Source organism: Armigeres subalbatus, chromosome 3 (genome assembly GCF_024139115.2).
Source record: "Armigeres subalbatus isolate Guangzhou_Male chromosome 3, GZ_Asu_2, whole genome shotgun sequence".
Classification (NCBI taxonomy): Eukaryota; Metazoa; Arthropoda; class Insecta; order Diptera; family Culicidae; genus Armigeres; species Armigeres subalbatus.
In genome coordinates, this window is record NC_085141.1 from 308,299,364 (window position 1) to 308,319,489 (window position 20,126).

Consider the following 20,126-nt stretch of genomic DNA (forward strand, 5'->3'; position numbering starts at 1 on the left):
CATCCAAGAAATCCCTGAGTAAGGCCTTCGATCTACACGCATAACTGAAGATCAATTTCTCCGGTTTCAAATATGGTACATGCTCTCTGTAGTACAAAGAACAGAAGTTCACTGTCATGTTCTGGTCATCCAAGAAACCTGGAGTAAGGCCTTTCGATCTACACGTAACTGAAGATCAATTTCCGGTTTCAAATATGGTACATGCTCTCTGTAGTACAAAGAACAGAATGCGTTCATGCATATGTTCTTGGTCATCCAAGAAATCCCTGGAGTAAGGCCTTTCGATCTACACGCGTAACTGAAGATCAATTTTCCGGTTTCAAATGGTACTATGCTTCTGTAGCACAAAGAACAGAATGCGTTCACTGCATATGTTCTTGGTCATCCAAGAAACCCTGAGTAAGGCCTTTCGACTCTACGCTAACTGAAGATCAATTTTCCGGTTTCAAATATGGTACATGCTCTAGTACAAAGAACAGAATGCGTTCACTGCATATGTTCTGGTCATCCAAGAAATCCCTTGAGTAAGGCCTTCAATCTACAGCGTAACTGAAGATCAATTTTCCGGTTTCAAATGGTACATGCTCTGTCAGTACAAAGAACAGAATGCGTCACTGCATATGTTCTGGTCATCCAAGAAATCCTGAGAAGGCCTTCGATTCCACGCATAACTGAAGATCAATTTTCCGGTTTCAAATATGTACATGTTTCTGTAGTACAAAGAACAGAATGGTTCACTGCATATGTTCTGGTCATCCAAGAAATCCTGAGTAAGGCCTTCGATCTACACGCGTAACTGAAGATCAATTTCCGGTTTCAAATATGGTACATGCTCTGTAGGACAAAGAACAGAATGCGTTCACTGCATATGTTCTTGGTCATCCAAGAAATCCTGAGTAAGGCCTTTCGATCTACACGCATAACTGAAGATCAATTTTCCGGTTTCAAATATGGCATGCTCTCTGTAGTACAAAGAACAGAAGCGTTCACTGCATATGTTCTTGGTCATCCAAGAAATCCTGAGTAAGGCCTTCGATCTACACGTAATGAAGATCAATTTTCCGGTTTCAAATATGGTACATGCTCTCTGTAGTACAAAGAACAGAATGCGTTCACTGCATATGTTCTTGGTCATCCAAGAAATCCCTGAGAAGGCCTTTCAATCTACACGCGAACTGAAGATCAATTTTCGGTTTCAAATATGGTACATGCTCTGTAGTACAAAGAACAGAATGCGTTCACTGCATATGTTCTGGTCATCCAAGAAATCCCTGAGTAAGGCCTTTCGATCACACGCGTAACTGAAGATCAATTTTCCGGTTTCAAATATGGTACATGCTCTCTGTAGTACAAAGAACAGAATGCGTCCACTGCATATGTTCTTGGTCATCCAAGAAACTCTCTGGAGTAAGGCCGATCTACACGCGTAACTGAAGATCAATTTTCCGGTTTCAAATATGGTACATGCTCTCTAGCAAAAAGAACAGAATGCGTTCACTATATGTTCTTGGTCATCCAAGAAATCCCTGAGTAAGGCCTTCGATCCACGCATAACTGAAGATCAATTTTCCGGTTTCAAATGGTACATGCTCTGTAGTACAAAGAACAGAAGGCGTTCACTGCATATGTTCTTGGTCATCCAAGAAACTCGGAGTAAGGCCTTTCGATTCGTCGTGTAACTGAAGATCAATTTTCCGTTTCAAATATGGTACATGCTCTCTGTAGTACAAAGAACAGAATGCGTTCACTGCATATGTTCTTGGTCATCCAAGAAATCCTGAGTAAGGCCTTTCGATCTACACGCGTAACTGAAGATCATTCGGTTTCAAATATGGTACATGCTCAGCACAAAGAACAGAATGCGTTCACTGCATATTTCTTGGTCATCCAAGAAATCCCTGGAGGGCTCTTGATCTACACGCATAACGAAGATCAATTTTCCGGTTTCATCATGGTACATGCTCTGTAGTACAAAGAACAGAATGCGTTCACTGCATATGTTCTTGGTCATCCAAGAAATCCCTGAGTAAGGCCTTCAATCTACACGCGTAACTGAAGATCAATTTTCCGGTTTCAAATATGGTACATGCTCTCTGTAGTACAAAGAACAGAATGCGTTCACTGCATATGTTCTTGGTCATCCAAGAAATACCTAGAGTAAGGCCTTTCGATCTCCACGCATAACTGAAGATCAATTTTCCGGTTTCAAATATGGTACATGTCTTCTGTAGCAAAGAACAGAATGCGTTCACTGCATATGTTCTTGGTCATCCAAGAAACTCGAGTAAGGCCTTTCGATCTAAGCGTAACTGAAGATCAATTTTCCGGTTTCAAATATGGCATATGCTCTGTCAGTAATGAACAGAATGCCCTCACAGCATAAGTGTCTTTTCATTCAAGAAACTCGAGTAGCAATTTGATCTTCACGCGTAGATGAAGATCAATGTTCCGATTTTAAATATGGTTCATGCTCTCTTCATATTGAATACATTTGTGTTGAACTTGATTTTAAACTTAAAAAACACACAAATAAAGGGATGATTCAAATATGACGTCCACTATTTTTGAGATTTCTAGACCCTCCTCGTCTGTCACGCTTTTTATACCTTGTATGAGTCACAAAATCTTCAAACCTCCCCTCCTAAAACCTGTGAATCATTGTTGAACGACTCAAGAAAAAAAACCCAACTTAGTTCATTGAATAGTGATACTGCCTTTCGCATTTAGTCAAGACACCAACCATATATGTCGCTTATATGGCTCGGTTAATGACCATTTCGTAATAACTTTCAAACGCGATCAACTTTGCTTTTCTTCTATCGAATAAAACTTGTTGCGAGAAAATCGGCTAAGGATTGCTATAAGAAAGTTGTCTCAATGTATTTTGCTTTGTGCACACACACACACACACACAAACACATACACACACATCACACATGCATACAGTTCTGTTGAGTCGAGTAGATTGGTATATAACACTATGGGTCTCCGCCTCTATAAAAGTTCGTTCTTGAGTGAAATGATAGTTTTCGGTACAACTTTGTTAAATGAGAAAGGCAAAAAATAATGGGTACATTATATATTCAAAATAGGCCTTTAGATCATGTAGCTGTCCTTTCACTTCAGGTATTTTGTGATACCGTAATCTTTCCATCGGATTTTATTATATGTACCACAATGGGTATATTCATTTACAAAAGGCCTGTAGATCATTGGTTAGCGTGTAGACCTGAAGGCCTACTTGTAGGTTTTTCTTGATAACCGTGAAGATCTTCTACGCAGATTCTATCATAGGTACCACTATGTGTATATATTTATTACAAAACAGGCCTGTAGATCATTGGTTAGTGTAGACTGAAGGCCTTCACTCCGGTATTTCTGATAACCGCGAACGTCTTCCATACGCAGATTTTGTTATAAGTACTACAATGGGCATTACATTTCAAAAGCATGTAGATCATTGGTTACGCGTGTAGATCTGAAGACCTACTCAGGTATTTCTGGATAACGAACGTTTTGATATGCAGATTATATCATATGTACCTTGTATATTACATTTACAAACAGGCTCAGATCATTGGTTACGTTCAGACCTGAAGGCTTCACTTCAGGGATTTCTTGGATAACCGTGAAGATCTTCCATACGCAGATTCTGTTATATGTACCACCATGGGTATTGTATTGTAAAACAGGCCTGTAGATCATTGGATACGCGTGTAGATCTGAAGACCTCCACTTCAGGTATTTCTTGGATAACCGCGAATCTTCGATACGCAGATTCTGTTATATGTACCAAATGGGTACATTTTTCATTAACAAATAGGCTGTAGATCATTGGTTACGCGTGTAGATCTAGCCTCACTTCCGTATTTCTTGATAACCGCGAACGTCTTCCACGCAGATTCTATTATATGTACTACAAGGGTAAATTACATTTACAAAACAGGCCTGTAGATCATCGGTTACGTGTAGACTCTAAGGCCTTCACTTAGGGATTTTGATTCCGTGAAATCTTCCATACGCAGATTCTGTTAGTACCACAATGGGTATATTACATTTACAAAACAGGCCTGTAGATATTGGATAGCGTGTAGATCTGAAGACCCCACTTCAGGTATTTCTTGGATAACCAGCAACGTCTTCGATACGAGATTCTGTTATATGTACCAAATGCATTACATTAACAAATAGGCCTGTAGATCATTGGTCGCGTGATCTAAAGGCCTCACTGCCGGTATTTCTTGTTAACCGCGAACGTCTTCCATACGCAGATGTTGTTATATGTACTCACAATGGGTACATTACATTTACAAACAGGCCTGTAGATATTGGTTACGTGTAGACCTGAAGGCCTTCACTTGTGAATTTCTTGGATAACCGTGAAGATCTTCCATACGCAGATTCTATCATATGTACCACAATGGATATATTACATTTACAAACAGGCCTGTAGATCATTGGTTACGCGTAGACCTGAAGGCCTTCACTTCAGGAATTTCTTGGATAACCGTGAAGATCGTCCATACGCAGATTCTGTTATATGTACACAATGGGTATATTACATTTACAAAACAGGCCTGTAGATCATGATAGTGTAGATCTGAAGACCTCCACTTCGGTATTTCTTGGATAACCGCGAACGTCTTCCATACGCAGATTCTATTATATGTACCACAATGGGTAAACTACATTTACAAAACAGACCTGAAGGCCTTCACTTCAGGGATTTCTTGGATAACCGTGAATATCTTCCATACGCAGATTCTGTTATATGACCACAATGGGTATATTAATTTACAAAACAGGCCTGTAGATCATTGGATACGCGTGTAGATCTGAAGACCTCCACTTCAGGTAGTTTTTGGATAAGCGAACGTCTTCGATACGCAAGATTCTGTTATATGTACCAAATGGGTACATTACAACAAGATAGGCCTGTAGATCATTGGTTACGCGTAGATTCAAGACCTCTACTTCAGGTATTTCTTGGATAGCCGCGAACATCCTCCGTCACAATATTCTATTCAATGTCACAATGACACATATCATATCTTGAACAGGCCAATATTAATTGAATTTATGTTATTTAGCAATAATGTAACCGAACGAAGTACACTGATGAACATGGATTTCAAAACAGTCTATAAAAAGTGGGAATACCCTAAAAGATTGTTTATGTTCTTTGAAAGATAAAATTTCGAAAGAAGATATGTCAGGCATTTATGAAATTCCCTGTAAAAATTGCCCTGCAGTGTACATTGGCCAAACACGCCGGAAATTCAAGGTCAGCCTAAGGGAGCATAGAAACGCAGCGGAGAATGGCCGTTTCATCGACTCGAGTGTGGCAGCGCACAATGTCGAACTTGACCACACTATAGATTGGGAACAGGCAAAGTTAAAAGTAACGTAAGGAAGTATTCTCAATTAAACGCTTGGGAATCTCTATACATCGCCACTGCCGAACAGCCGCTAATGAATGAAGATGAAGCCCCAATATCATCTTCCCTCTTCCACTTGACGAAACAAAAAATAATGTGAAGCTATCTCTTTTCGACGTGTACTGTGCCAAGTACAAAAATGTAATCGTCCCTCTTTGTAACCAGTTGGACCACGTCCTGTAGATGGGCAGCATCAAGCCCGAAACCGGTCGACAAAAAGGTAATTTAAAAAAATAAAAAAATAAAAAAAAAAAAAAACCTTTTTTCGTTTGTAAGAACCATAAGTGTTGTGTCCAGTCTCGCGTCGCGTTTTATGTATGTGATATAGTTCTTACGTTAGCACAATCTCTAAAAAATGTATGTAATAAATGCATAGCCTTTTCTAACTCGAAATTCAAGGAACTAACGAGTATTGTCTTCCAATCCAGATCTCGTTTAAGCGTTTCAAGAAAGTGCAGACGATTCATAGTGAGCAAATACAGACATTTGCATTTCTCTGCCATTATTCCCCTTGCAAATTGATGAAAATACAGGCAAGACATGTGCTGGAGGTTGTGGATCATACTCATGACAACCCAAAATATGGCATGGAGTGCGATCCTCTCGTTCAATAAACAATGTGCACTCGCTTGACTGTGGATATACAACAGTAAAGCACATGTGGAGATTGGACAAATCAAGCATCCGAAAGATATTCAATTAGCAAAAAAGAGAGCTAACCGCGGTGGAGGTTGGTACTCGGATTCTGATGGCTTTTCCGCAAACGTGACCTTTAAGTGGTCTTGTTGTGTAGGGGTTATCACGCATATCTAGAGAGTAGGTGGTTGAGGGTTTGAGTCCCTCCAAGACACGTGGATTCTTTTTCGCAAAGAAAACCTTGACTTTTTCGAATTTTGAGAAAAAAATTCCTTGGGAATTTTTGGAAATATCTGCTCCTGGATTCTGGGAAACTGATTTTCCAAGCATTCTGGGTTCTTCTATCACTAGGAATACTGGGAAATTCTTTCCCAGGAGTTATGTGGACTTACCACTGCAGGAAAAAGAACTTCAGCATACCCTCTCCTTTCAATACAGGTTTTCCTTTTTCTCGAATTTTCAGGAAATTTCAAGATATTCTGTAGAAATTCGTCGTCACAAATTCTGGGTAGTCGTTATACAAGAATTGTAGTATAATCTTGCTTAAGTTTTTTTTTGCGAATATCTCCTTCTGAGACTCTGGGAAATTCCTCCTTCAAGAATTCCTCCCACAGAAATTTTGCATAAGTTCTCAGACATTTTTGGGAATTGGCCCTACAAAAGCTCAGGGCAAATCATCTCGCACGAATTTTTGAGAATCCTTCTTCCAGACTTTAAGAGGAATTCCTTCTTCAGGAATTTGGAGGAATCCCTCATCTGAGGATTCTGGGGAATTACTCACATCAGCTCAGATATGCTATAGATAATTCCTCTCTCTGACAAGATTTTTTCCCGCACAATTTATGAGGAAATCTACTCCCATGAATTATACCCGAGCAGCTCATATGTTACACATATATCACAGTAACTTATACTTGTTTATTTGGTTTTTCATATCTAATTGACCTAACTGTGGTCTTAATGAACTTATAAATTATAAATAGATCACACAGATCACCATAACAGGTTTCATCAAGGGTTTCACTAACAATAATATAAGATTTAATGTAATAAATAATACAGCACAATTTATACAGCCACACATAATGAAATAGAGTACGTTAATTTACTGCGCAAAGCGAAAACTAACGATAATTACAATTAATTGGACTTGGCTTCCATACGTTATTTGAACGGTTAATAAACTCGCGAGATCAAATACCGTTTGGCCAAGTGGAACTACTAAGTGCCAACTTGACGATGATTTGCCCTGTGCAGTGAATATTGTCTTCTAATTAATTTTTAATATCTAATGTGTAATGCAACTACAAGAAGCTTCAACTACCCAGTTAAGACATTCATTCCGTATGTAACGAGAGTCGGCCGACAGCTTATCCCTTGGAAAAGGTCCAATACACGGGACCGAAACGTCGGGATATGCCAAACTAGCCGTCTTAATTAAATTAGACTGAGAAAACCAACGTCAAAATATCCATTCTACCAGTCTCTTAAATTTGGTACAGTTTTGATAAATAATAAGTATATTTTGTTTTAAGTGTAGTGGATCAAACAGTTTCATCGAATTTTGTGAAAAATTACAGCTTGAACCATTTGTTCGTTTTGCCGAAAGCTTCAACGAAAACGAAGGAGGCCGACGAGAGCGTGCGAGAAAGCTTTCATCGTTCTTCTTGCGACAGATCTTGGCGACGATAGACGCACGTGTGCTGAGTGGTTTCCACTCAGCATAGTTTTTAGTTCGGCCGATTCAATTCGTTGTTTCGGCTGGTTTCAAATTTTAGTTTGGTTAGGGGCCATCCAGAAACCACGTGGTCATATTTTTGAAGATTTTCAACCCCCCCTCCCCCCATGTGGCTTATCGTGGTCATTTGGCAGACCCCCCTCCCCCCCCTATGACCACGTGGTTTTTTCTCAAGTACAAACATTTAAAAAAACCTTATGTTAATAAAAAATAAAAACCTTATGTTAATAAAAATAATAAAACATCGGTTTGATCAATTTTGAAGATGGACAATTTCAACTGATTTAAAATCAAACTAAACCCAGCATGGAAATTAAAAATTTTAATGAATTCGAACATTTTGATGATGTTATCATGTTGTAATGTGTATCGGGTATTAGGATATCTAGAACTCGTACACCTTCGATACATCAGGAGGATACAAAAAAATGGGGACTCGCGAATATGTTATAAAAGTTGCGAGAAAAATTTATAATGGTTTAGAATTTTTTTAAATAATTATAAAGCTCATCACTGTATATCCCTATAGATTCCTAAGAGTATTTGGGACCTTCCGTAGCTCTGGAGGTACTGGAAATTCTTAAGATATATTAACCTCAGCGAAGCATCTGAACTGAACTCGTACAACAATAAGTTTATCAGAGAATCACAAAGTAAATATGTAATCTTAGAGATGCAAATAAAACCTCCTACTGTTGTTTCTTTTGAGTAGCATTCCTGTAGAAATTCCAGTTTTGCTTTCAGAATCATCAAATTAGTTTACATTCCAATATTAACAGGTATTAACAGGTTTCAGTATAAATTAGAAAAAAAAATTCAGCTTACTTTTTTTACAGAATCTCTAAAGATTTTTTTTTTTAAATCCTGGGCAACTTTAATGAATCTTCAAAGGAAATTCTTTTAAATTTCCAATGGAAATTTTTTTCGTTTTCCAAAAGAAATTCTTAGACATTTTCAGCAGTTTTTTTTTTAATATCCAAAACAAATTATTCGGAATATGCCAAAATATTTCCGATGGAAATTCTTAAGATTTTCCAGTAGAAAATCAAAAAAAGTTCATCTGAAACACCAATAATGAATTTCCCGAGGAAATTCCGATGTTTTAACAAGTGAAAATAACGAAAAAAATGTACTTTCGAAGGAATTCCTTAAAAAATTAAATCAAAATTTTAAAGATTTTCTGATGTGAAAATTCCTTAAAATTTCTAAACCATTTCCTGTGCATCTTTGCATGGTAAAGATTTAAAGCAATGTTTAGCTGAACCTACAAGGAAATCAAAATGACTTCCCGAAGAAGAATGAATTCCCGATGAAATTTTGGAAGAATTTATGGTACAAATTAAAAAAACAAGAATCTCGAGAATTCTAAAGATTTATTTTTTGAAAATCCAAAGATTTTTTTGAAGATAATCCATAGACTCTTCCGTGGAAATTCTAAATAATGCCTCGAATAAAAAAATACTTGGAAAATTTAAAAAAATGTGATAGAGTTCACAAAGAGCGTAAAAAAGTATTCCGAAAAAATTTCATTACAAAATTCCAAATTTGAAAAAAAAATCCAAAAACAAAAAATCAACGGAAATAGGGGAAATGACGGCTTTGGCAGGTTTTGTTCTATTATTGTCAGGGGGGTTTTCTATGATTAATTATGCTCAAATTTGGTCTAAACATTCTTTGCATATCAAAGAATATTGTGGCCAAATTTCATGAAATTTGGTCCACAAAAACCCCCCTGACAATAATAGAACAAAACCTGCCAAAGCCGTCATTCCCCCTATCAAAGTGTTTCATGTGGCATTGGCTGTTTAATATCTTTCGGAAATTCAGAAGAGTTTTTATTGAAAAATTTAGAAGTCTTCTTCTTCTTCTATGGCTCCATATTCCAACTGGAAGTTGGTCTGCTTTTCAACTTAGTATATTCTATTAGCATTTCCTTGAAAGCTTTTATATGCAAGCCATTGCACGATTATATATCTTGTGTAGCTAGTACGATGGATACACTATACCTAGGATGTCGAGAATGTTTCCCACCCGAACACATCCTAGACAAGAACGAGAATCGAAATCGTCATCTCCGGGTTGGCAACCCTACGCCTTTGCTCGCAAAGCTAACTGGAGACTGAACATTTTGAAGTGCACTCCTTAAAATGTTCGAAAAACTTCTTTTGGAAATAAAGAAGAATTTCTGGTGAAGATTCGAAAGAACTTATCGTAGAAAATTTCATTAGAATGTAAAAAAATATATGAAAATTTGAACATTTTTTTTCCACCAAAAATTATATGTATTTCCCACGGGACTGTTTTGAATTTTCAGACAGAATTTACATGGAATTTTTTTCGGAGTTTTAAGGAAATTTTTTCGCAATTTACACTGGAGATGTTTTGTTTTTTTTTTCATTAACAATTTGTAGCAAAATTTCCAAAAATTTTCAGAGAGAATTGTTCAAAAATCGTTCTGAATGCCAGCACTTTATCAGGATTATATGAAGTAATGTCAAAGTTTTTACAGGAAATTTCTTTACTGGATTTTTCCTGAATATCTACAAGAAATTCTTTTGAAGTTTTTTTCTTGGATTATTGTAAAAACATAAATATTTTTCAAATTTGTAGCTGCAGTCCGCTGATGCAAAAGTGTCGGCGGCGTAATGCCAAAACCATCGGCGGCGGTGGTGTGGCGCGGCGGATTTTTTTTTTATATTTTCCCATTTTTCCTTTCAAAATTTTTGTTGTGGAAATTGAGACTGAATCGCAACCTGTTTTTTCGTTTATTTTTTTTTATGGAAAAAGGATCTAAGGCTAAGATGGTCAAATAGCGCAGATATGCATCGGCGTTACGACCGACGCTGTGTTACCGGTTTTTCTCGATGCACACCTGCGTCTTTTTAATGCTGAGTTGAAAAGACGCTACGTGGGCATCGGCCCTAAGATGCGCTTTGCGTTTAATGATTAAATCACTAAATTTTATTGATTTGTATTTTTTACACCGCCATTGTTATTCATCAAAAGTTTTCCTGTAAAAAAAAACCACGTGGTTCGAGAGCAACACCCCCCCCCCCACGTGGCTTATCGTGGTCATTTTCCAAACCCCCCCCTCCCCCCATATATGACCACGTGGTTTCTGGACGGCCCCTTACCACATGGCGCAGTGGGTAAGTATGAATTGAAGTTACAGAAAACTGAAATTCTTATTCCGGAGCGACAGGTCTCCGTGATGTGTTTTTTTAAATTTATCATAGAGCGACAGGACTCTAGAAATAATACCGGAGTGACAGGTCTCCGATGGTTAGTAAAGCCTGTCCACGTTAAATTTCGGACACTGAGACAATGTCCAACTGATTTGTAGCCATTTCATCTCTTTGGACAAGAAGGAAAACCCGCTGAAAGAATAGCATAAAGCGGAGAGATTCAACTGTCGTGTAAATAGATCTCCTCAGTGGTTTGAGAAAATTTAAAAAAAATCGCATGGGATGATGGGCGTCCGAAATTTAACGTGGACAGCCTTTACCAGAGCGACAGGTCTCTGAGGCAACATTTTTGTTCGATGGGAGCAATGGCTCTTCATGATGTTTTTTGTTTTATGCCGCACAGTGGGACCAATTCCAAAAAAGACGGTCAAAAATGTTAGAAGTTAATAAAATGGTCTAGCAGGCCACATATTATGATATTTCATTGAATGGATGGTTCATCTTCTCGGCATCACCGACCCGTAAGCTAGAGATCCACTACCGGAACGAGAGGTGGGTCACCAGTCGTCGCAAGCACGCTAACGTTCTCAAAGACAACGTGCTTGCACCAAGTGGTGCCTCATCAAGTATCAATGGTATAGAATATAGAGTTCTATTTCTATGAGCACTTTCACAGATATTAACTGCTATCTTTAATTACTAATTTCTGTCGCCTCACTGCAGTGCTAACGGAAAAATGTATTCCATTATTGGAAATTGTAAACATATAGAATGGATTTTGTTTCGTCCCTACACAAAGTAAAGCTGTAGAGGCGCAAATCGTTTCTTGATATTACGGTTCATGTGAAAAACTCATGATCTTTTTACAGAGTAAGTATGGAAAATTAGATGTAGGGGTCAAACAAGATACTCTCCCTGCATTGCAAGACAAGACTTGATAGTTTTTCCTACTTTCTTTTACAGTATTTTCAAGTGCCTGTAATGAGTACGCAAGTGCCTTTTAAAAACTCATGATCATGTGGAATTTTCTTAATTAAAGTATGCGTGAGACAAGAACAAATGGTACTAGGGGGCCGTACACATTAAGGGGGAGGGGCCGCATGCCGTTAAGGGGGAGGGGGATCTGTCGTTTTACCTAAAAATAAAAAAAACCCAAAAATAACGCTTACGTAATAAGTTTACAACCCCTTGACAATTTTCAGCTGATGTCGCACCATTGTATAAGGCATTTTATGAGACAGATCGAAACAGCTGTTTTTCTCGTGTTTATCTACTTTGACAATTAGTGGGAGCCCGTTTGTTTGGTAATTTCGCGCCGAACATTCCGTTGGGTCCTATCATCAATTCTGCCTGTTTTACTTTTCGTCTACCAGGGTTTTAGAACATAGTTTTTCATATGATTTTTAAAATGTATCGTTAGATAATTCATACCATTGCATTCTAAGCATGAAATGCTGAAGAAAACATGAATGAAAAGTAAAACGTTACAAACATTATTTTGTTTTCGGACCTAACGGAATGTTCACGCAGAATCATACCAAAACAAAACATTAGAAGTAAATAAACGGGCCACCGCGAAACGTCTCATAAAATGCCTTATTGGGGCAAATGAGAAGCAGAAGGAGAAAAGAAAACATATTGTGCGTTGCTTTTTATCAAAATTGATTGGCAAGACCGAAACGACCACTGTCAGTAAAACCAAAATAACTGTGCGGGCGGAGGGTGGCGGAACCTAATTTCGGCAGGATTGGATTTCTGACAAAAAAATTAAACTACAGTGTGAATTTCATTGATGGGTACCGATGGGTACCTTTTTGGATTTTACAATGAATACAGCAAGAAGGTAATACAATAATAATTTTATACATAATAAAGACCTAAAGACACTATATATACAAAGACGCGAAATCTGATCCCTGAGCAAATAATTCGACAGGCAACCGAGCAGGCAACCCTGAATGCGCAACACTGCTCATATTGCATAAAGTTTTCAAATTGGTGTAAGTGATTTTCCTAATTTCAAAAAAATGATTAGTAACGCTTATACCCACGCAAATCAGATAGCAAATACAATATAAACAAGTTGAGAGTCATTTTCTACCATTTATAGGGGTTTATTAGGCTACATTGATCCAAAAATATTACAACAATAATTTAAACATGTTTTTTGCGGAAGTTAAATTAGCCCTTACCAAATGCTCTGCGTGATTTTTTGGAATGACAGGTCTTCTGCTCGATTGGAATAGCACTGACAGTAAATTTGGAATTCCAATTGGAACATTTCCCGTCTTTGTTTATAGTGTCTTTATAAAGACCGAGTACTTTCTGCGCGATCAAAAATAATTTACGAACGTATATGCGTGGCTTTATTAGTTTTTGGACTACACTTCGTAATGGTGCCAAATATAATAGGTTTGGATGATGTATATGTTGTGGCCAACATAATGAAGCAGTAAGATAAATGTTACAAGATTTCACAGAATTAAAAATCGACAACATGCTCAACTTGTATTGACTGTAAAGGTATAATCCACCCGAATAAAATGACTCAAAACTATGTTTACATCATCGTCAAGTATTCTACTAACAACCCATGACTCAAGTTTTCAATTTGGATCATTTTGAAAAAATGGTTTTTGACCGTGCCGGAGCGACAGGTCTCCGAGGATGAATTTCGGAGCGGCAGGTCTCTGAAAAAAAAATTAGTTGTTCGATTAGAGCGACAGGTCTCTTAGGCAACATTTTTGTTCGATGGGAGAATAGAGGTAATAAACTATAGAGGAAGACTGTCGCTGTCGTCACTGGCGAAACATCTTTTGCTGGCGAGGATATGGCACTAAATGTCAACGAAGGAAAAATCAGAACGTTTTGACAGATAGGTACCCAACATGTTTGGGGACGATAACAAAGGTAACCGCAGCGACAATCGTCCTCTATAGTTTATTACCTCTATTGATGGGAGCGATGGCTCTTCATGATGTTTTTTGGTTTCTGCCGGAGCGACAGGTCTCTGAGGATGAATTTCGTCGTCCTCACGACGGCGGCGATGAGATTGACCGTAGAATATACTGAGATCCATGTAATTTACTGCGTTCATTTTGACATATGTCAACCCTGTTGGGGACCGTCCGGCTGCGTCGAACAAGTTCGAATCATCAGAACTAATGCTCCCCGCGTTTGGAGTTTTTTTTTAATAAATTTATCATGAGGTATAGCCTCTTGAATCAGGTCTTCATCATGACAGGTTGCGAAAAAAAAGTCTCTCACGGTATGCTACATATCGTATATGTATACAGAGATGATAAGTGAGGGACTTTTTCATTTTCTTTTGAATTCAATCCCTGCCCCAACCCCTTTCGACTTTGGTGCGGAGGGCAGTGAAAATGTCGATTGCATGTTGAAAAAAACTTCAAAATAAAAATCCGGCGCGAAGTAGCTCTGTTTTCTCCCTTTTTTTTAGACAAAAAATTATTAACCTGTTTCAGTGGATTGTTTTCGCCTGCCATAAGGTAGCCTCACACCTCGGGAATTTGGTTCGCGGATTTTTTCCCCATGTATTTTTGCATATGCGATGTTTTCGGGATTTGGGCACGGAAAATCAAAATCCCGGCCCCATTTAAAATCCACGGGGACCAAAATCCGGCGGAAAATTTTCCTGAGGTGTAAGGTAGCCTATAAGACGAGTTTAGAACTATTCCATTTAATTTAACCACGTTGCAATCTTGTACATAATCTGACATGCAAAGTAAGCTCAACGACCTTACCGATCGCTCCTCTTTGGCAGGTTTAGTCATCAACATCAACAAAACCAAATCATTGGATACAAGCACGGTAAACCCGTCTAGTTTTATATCGCTAGTCAAGTTGAAAACCGAAAAGGGAGACTAGTGAAGTTGGATTTTTCTCGCAATCCGTACGTTAAACTTAGCTTCGCTAGTAGTGCGCTAGTCTAATTTGGCCATAATAAGACTGTGGTAACCAAACTAAAATTTGAAACCAGCAGAAACAACGAATTGAATCGGCCGAACTAAAAACTATGCTGAGTGGAAACCACTCAGCACATGTGCGTCTATCGTCGCCAAGATCTGTCGCAAGAAGAACGATGAAAGCTTTCTCGCACGCTCTCGTCGGCCTCCTTCGTTTTCGTTGAAGCTTTCGGCAAAACAATAGAGGTAATAAACTATAGAGGAAGACTGTCGCTGTCGTCACTGGCGAAACATCTTTTGCTGGCAAGGATATGGCACTAAATGTCAACGAAGGAAAAATCAGAACGTTTTGACAGATAGGTACCCAACATGTTTGGGGACGATAACAAAGGTAACCGCAGCGACAATCGTCCTCTATAGTTTATTACCTCTATTGGCAAAACGAACAAACGGTTCAAGCTGTCATTTTTCACAAAATTCGATGAAACTGTTTGATCGACTACACTTAAAACAAAATATACTTATTATTTATCAAAACTGTACCAAATATAAGAGAACGATAAGAAATTCAAATTAGGGTATGTTCACAAATTACGAAACGCTTCTGGGGGGAGGGGGGCGGTCCAACTTACGTTATACTTTGTTACACTAAAAGGTGGGGGAGGGGTTGGTACTACCAAACTGTTACGCATAACGCGAATAAAAAATTATTTGAATGTCTTATTTTTAATCACTGATTGAAGTAATTGTTGTTTATCGTTATCGTCAATTAGTCATTATCGAAATCAAGCATGCTGACATAGCGGGATGAGTAAAAAAACAAGCGAATATTGTATTTCTCGACACCACAGTTTCGCAAAACTACACTGACAAAAATCCAATCATATCCATTATGTGTGGCACACATAAATTTTGACTATAGCATTTCCCACATAACGGCTATATAAATTTGCATAGCGTATATGTGGAAACACACATAACCCTTATTAACTAATAACCTTTATGTGGATTTTCCAATAGCGGGTGGTTATTAACGCACACATAAAATTTATTTGTAAATTTCTTTAGATTTTTGCCAATAAAAATGTGTGGATTTTTATTAGTGTATGTAAATGGTTATGATCGCAATTCTATTTACGTTTCTACTAGCTGCATTCTTGATATCCTTGATTTTTTATTATGTGCCGTCCCTTTTTCTAACAGTGTTCAAAAAATTCCGAAACCCAAACGCTTCAGAGAAGGGAAAATGTTTTTCACAGTTACGCGTTACAGGGGGAGGGAGGGGGTACCAAAAATGTTACATTTTGTTACGAGGGGGAGGGAGGGGATCAAAAACTCGGATTTTTGCGTTACGTAATTTGTGAACAGACCCTTACTGTTCTAATTTTTTTTACAATCTAAATCACATCCACCACAGCAATCTCCTACAAGAAATTCATAAAGAAATTCTGGAGAAATCACTGGAGGAAATCGTAAAGAAATTCCTGATTTTTTTTAAAGGAATCTTAGGAGAATCTGCTCATGGTATTCCTGAAGGAATTCCTGGAGAAGTTTATAAGGAATTCTGGAAGAAGTTCCTGGAGGGATTCTTGGGTGACTTACGAAAAAATGCTTTACTTAAATATTCTGGAAGTTTCAGAAGAATTCTTTGGATGTTTCAAAGATTTTTCTCATGTAGGATCTCTGTGGAATTTTATGGGATTTCCAAAAGAGGCTTATTCCGAACCATGTCACCTCAAAAGGTATATTAATCAGAACGAACAGCAAAAGTTTTTGCACACTTTCTCGCTAGTATACAGTGTTAAAATTAGCAGCGTACTTTATATATTTTATGCTTTTATTGCACGAGAAATGCAGACATTTAAATTGCTTGAACTGTTTGAAGGAAAATTTTGAACCACGCCGATCGAGCCGCCGCCGCCGCCGCCGAAAACAACCGCGGCGTGGCGCCGGCTAAGCCGCCGCCGCCGTTAGAAAAATACATTCACGCCGCCGCCGGTTCAAAGTAGATCGGCGCACAGGTCCACCAACGAGCTGGGAACCGACTTCATAGTGCCGGGCAAGCTCGATATGCAGAGTAAGCTGAGTGACCTGGTTGAGCGCTTCTCTCACCATCCACAGAAACCCCAGGACATAAATGGAGGTGGGTCGGCCACACATCACAAAAAAAAAGCGGAGACGAATAATATACAATCAAGCGCTGAACTGGAATCCAGTAGGTAGGATATTGTAGCAGACCCGTACCCTATATGTCAATGGATTCAAAACGCGACACAGAAAAAAAAAATGTTGATTTTTGATACCACCACAGTGTGGATCTGTTTTCGATACCCATTTCTGTGCTAATAGCCAGCGGCTTATCGCGGTAAGATTACATATCCGAAAGGTGGGTTCTTTTGAAGACTTTTATTTGATCTTTAAAAAATGTATTTCTATATGATACATATTTAGGGTTGTAACCCACTGGATTACAATATATTTCCTAATAAATAGATTCTAAGCTACACCTTTCAATTATTAGTTTACAGAATGTTTATCAGCTTAATATCATGCTTTTCTGATTTAAAGTTAAAAAAAAAAAAGTGTCACCTGACTGACTAAACCCTAACTTCACATCCTCTTATTTTAATATCGAGAACAGAACGAAGCAACGGCGCTGCAAATCAACACAATATATCTATGGCTTAGTCACGCAATCTTTCCTACTAGCTAGAATTGAGAGCGGTCATTAGCACGGGCACGATCCTCTCTGTTGTCCTCGACTGTTTAGATCTACAGAGTCGCCATAATCATTACGCTCCCAGAGGCCATCCGTTTCCATGATCTACATCAATTTATCGGTCATCAAATCGTTTAATTATTGCTAATTCATCTTGATTGTGCCTTACCTTTCTGACAACTTCGTCAAATGCATCCCTCACTCCTTCGCTCGTTTTGGCCGATGTCTCGATGAACATGGTTCGGTGCTTTTTCGCAAATCGGAAACCATCGTCCCGGCTAATGGCCCGATCGGCAAAATCTATCTTGTTGCCGACAATCATCTTCGCCATATTGTTCCGGGTGCCGTAGATGTCCAATTCATTGAGCCACGATTCCAGCTTCTGGAATGTATCCTTTTTGGTGACGTCGTACACCAGGATGGCACCTTGTGCGTCTCTGGAGATATATGGAAGAGTATTAAAAACCAAGGGTCAATTGCAAGATAGTGAAAGCAAGCAAATGCTTTCAGAGTTCGATTTTTTATTGTTTTATCAATAACTCATTTCAGAGACTGAATTTCAAAATCTGTTATATGGTGGACTTCTAGTGCGAAGATTTGTGTATTCAACTAATAACGAAGATTTTTCGATAGTTGCAGTAATTTATACTAAACTATTGAAATTTTGGTATCATTCAGTATATGTCTAGAAGAGTAATGTGCATAGGAAGTACGATGAAAAGAAAAGCAATGCAGAATTAGGATTGCTTAATAAGAATGACAAAGGAAGGAAAGAAACATTAAAGAAGACAAAAATAGGAAGTAGCAAAATGATAAATTGTTAGAAAGTATGAAATATTTAGAACTGTTAAACAACCAATCAAGCATGAGAAACAAAATTACATAAAACTATCGAACAATAGTAAAGCTGGCCCTTTTCTAACCTGTAGTAACTTGGCGTCAAAGTCCGAAACCGTTCCTGCCCGGCTGTGTCCCAGATGGCTAGTTTCACCTTAATGTTGTCGATCTCGACGATTTTGGTTTTGAAATCCACTCCAATAGTTAGGGCCTGATCGCGGTCAAAATCATCTTCCGTGAACCGCAGCATCAAACTGTAATTTATTTAGTGACATTATTTTCTATGCACATGATGTGTTATCAAACTGATAGGATGATGACTTTTGATGGTGAAATTGCGTAGAATTAAATAATTTTCAAGGGCGTTTAAAAATTAGAAAGGTTTATCACATTGTTTACATGTCGCATCACCTTTCATTGGAACATTTTTTCCCATTTTTAATGTAGCAAGCAGTCTATAAATAGAACCGGGAACGATTCATAGTGCAACGGCCTACCGAAGTCTTCCCTCCGGGCGATTTACTCACCTAGATTTTCCAACTCCACTTTCGCCTATTATTAGAATTTTGAATGTGGCTAAAATGTTATCGTTCTGCATTTTTATTGTATGATTATTTTTGTTACTGGATCGCACGGAGTACAACTGCTAAAACCGAGCAAATTCGAAACGAAACTTTAAAAAGATATCACGGAAAACCTATTATGAACGGAAAACGGCTCCCTTCCTTGTTGATTCTGGATAGCTTTGTGCAAAGGCGCAGCTGACTGCAATCAGTAATGAAAATAACAAAATTGAATCATGATGTCATCGTCATCGTTCCACATCTGATGATGCTGATGACGGCGACGGATTAAGTGCTCATTCTGCCACATGGGATTTTTTCTTGACCGCTTGCACTACACAAAAAACAAGAACTACCCAAATGTTTTCACTCACAAGGGATCGTTCAAAAATTGCATTCATGGTTTTTCGGCATTTTCAACCTCCTTCACCCTCCTGTCACAAACCACTGACCCCCTCCCCCCCTGCACGTACAACCGTCAATCCGACGTATGAGTTCGGAATAGTGGATGCGTCCCGCTATTAAAAGTGTATGTAACGTATATTTTAAAACAGGTAAACAATGAACCCCTCGGATGAATGGGACTACAGTATCCCCCGCTTATCCGGACCGAGCAAATCCGACGACTCGTTAGACCGGTTCTCGCTAATCCAGATTAAAAAGTATCAACACCCATTTAAACACATTATGCTGTCAGTTTTCAAATTTGTGCTGTGATTTTGTTTTGATTCATTTGTATGGATTTGACAGTCAGATTAACGAGAGAATCCCCGGTAGTCCGGCCATACATTTGTCGGATCAGCGGGGGTATACTGTACTAGTATTTGACGAATCTGATAGCACTCCCACGCAAACCAACAGCACCAATGGGAAGGTGAGGACTTCCGCAACCTGTTGATGATGTCAATTTTCTCGCGAACAAAGTTTAACTATAGAACTGTCAAATCTAACCATGCTCCGGAGCAGGGTTATTTTTAACCAGGGGGGGAGTAAGCCTGTCATCCACGAACAAATCAAGCCTATAGATAGTGGAATATATAGATGAGCGAAGATAAATCCTCTGTCTCCAAACGAACTGTCAAAC

General features: G+C 38.4%; 1 protein-coding gene across 1 annotated transcript; it reads right to left on the minus strand.

Annotated features, from left to right (window-relative positions):
* Positions 1–17,314: 17,314 nt before the first annotated feature.
* LOC134220693 (ras-related protein Rab-18-B-like) lies at positions 17,315–19,246 on the minus strand. Its single transcript, XM_062699795.1, has 4 exons — positions 19,007–19,246; positions 18,566–18,733; positions 17,812–18,079; positions 17,315–17,747 (listed from the first exon to the last, which is right to left on the minus strand). Exons 1-4 carry the CDS (start codon positions 19,075–19,077, stop codon positions 17,652–17,654), a joined length of 603 nt encoding a protein of 200 aa, XP_062555779.1. The 5' UTR covers positions 19,078–19,246; the 3' UTR covers positions 17,315–17,651.
* Positions 19,247–20,126: the final 880 nt, after the last annotated feature.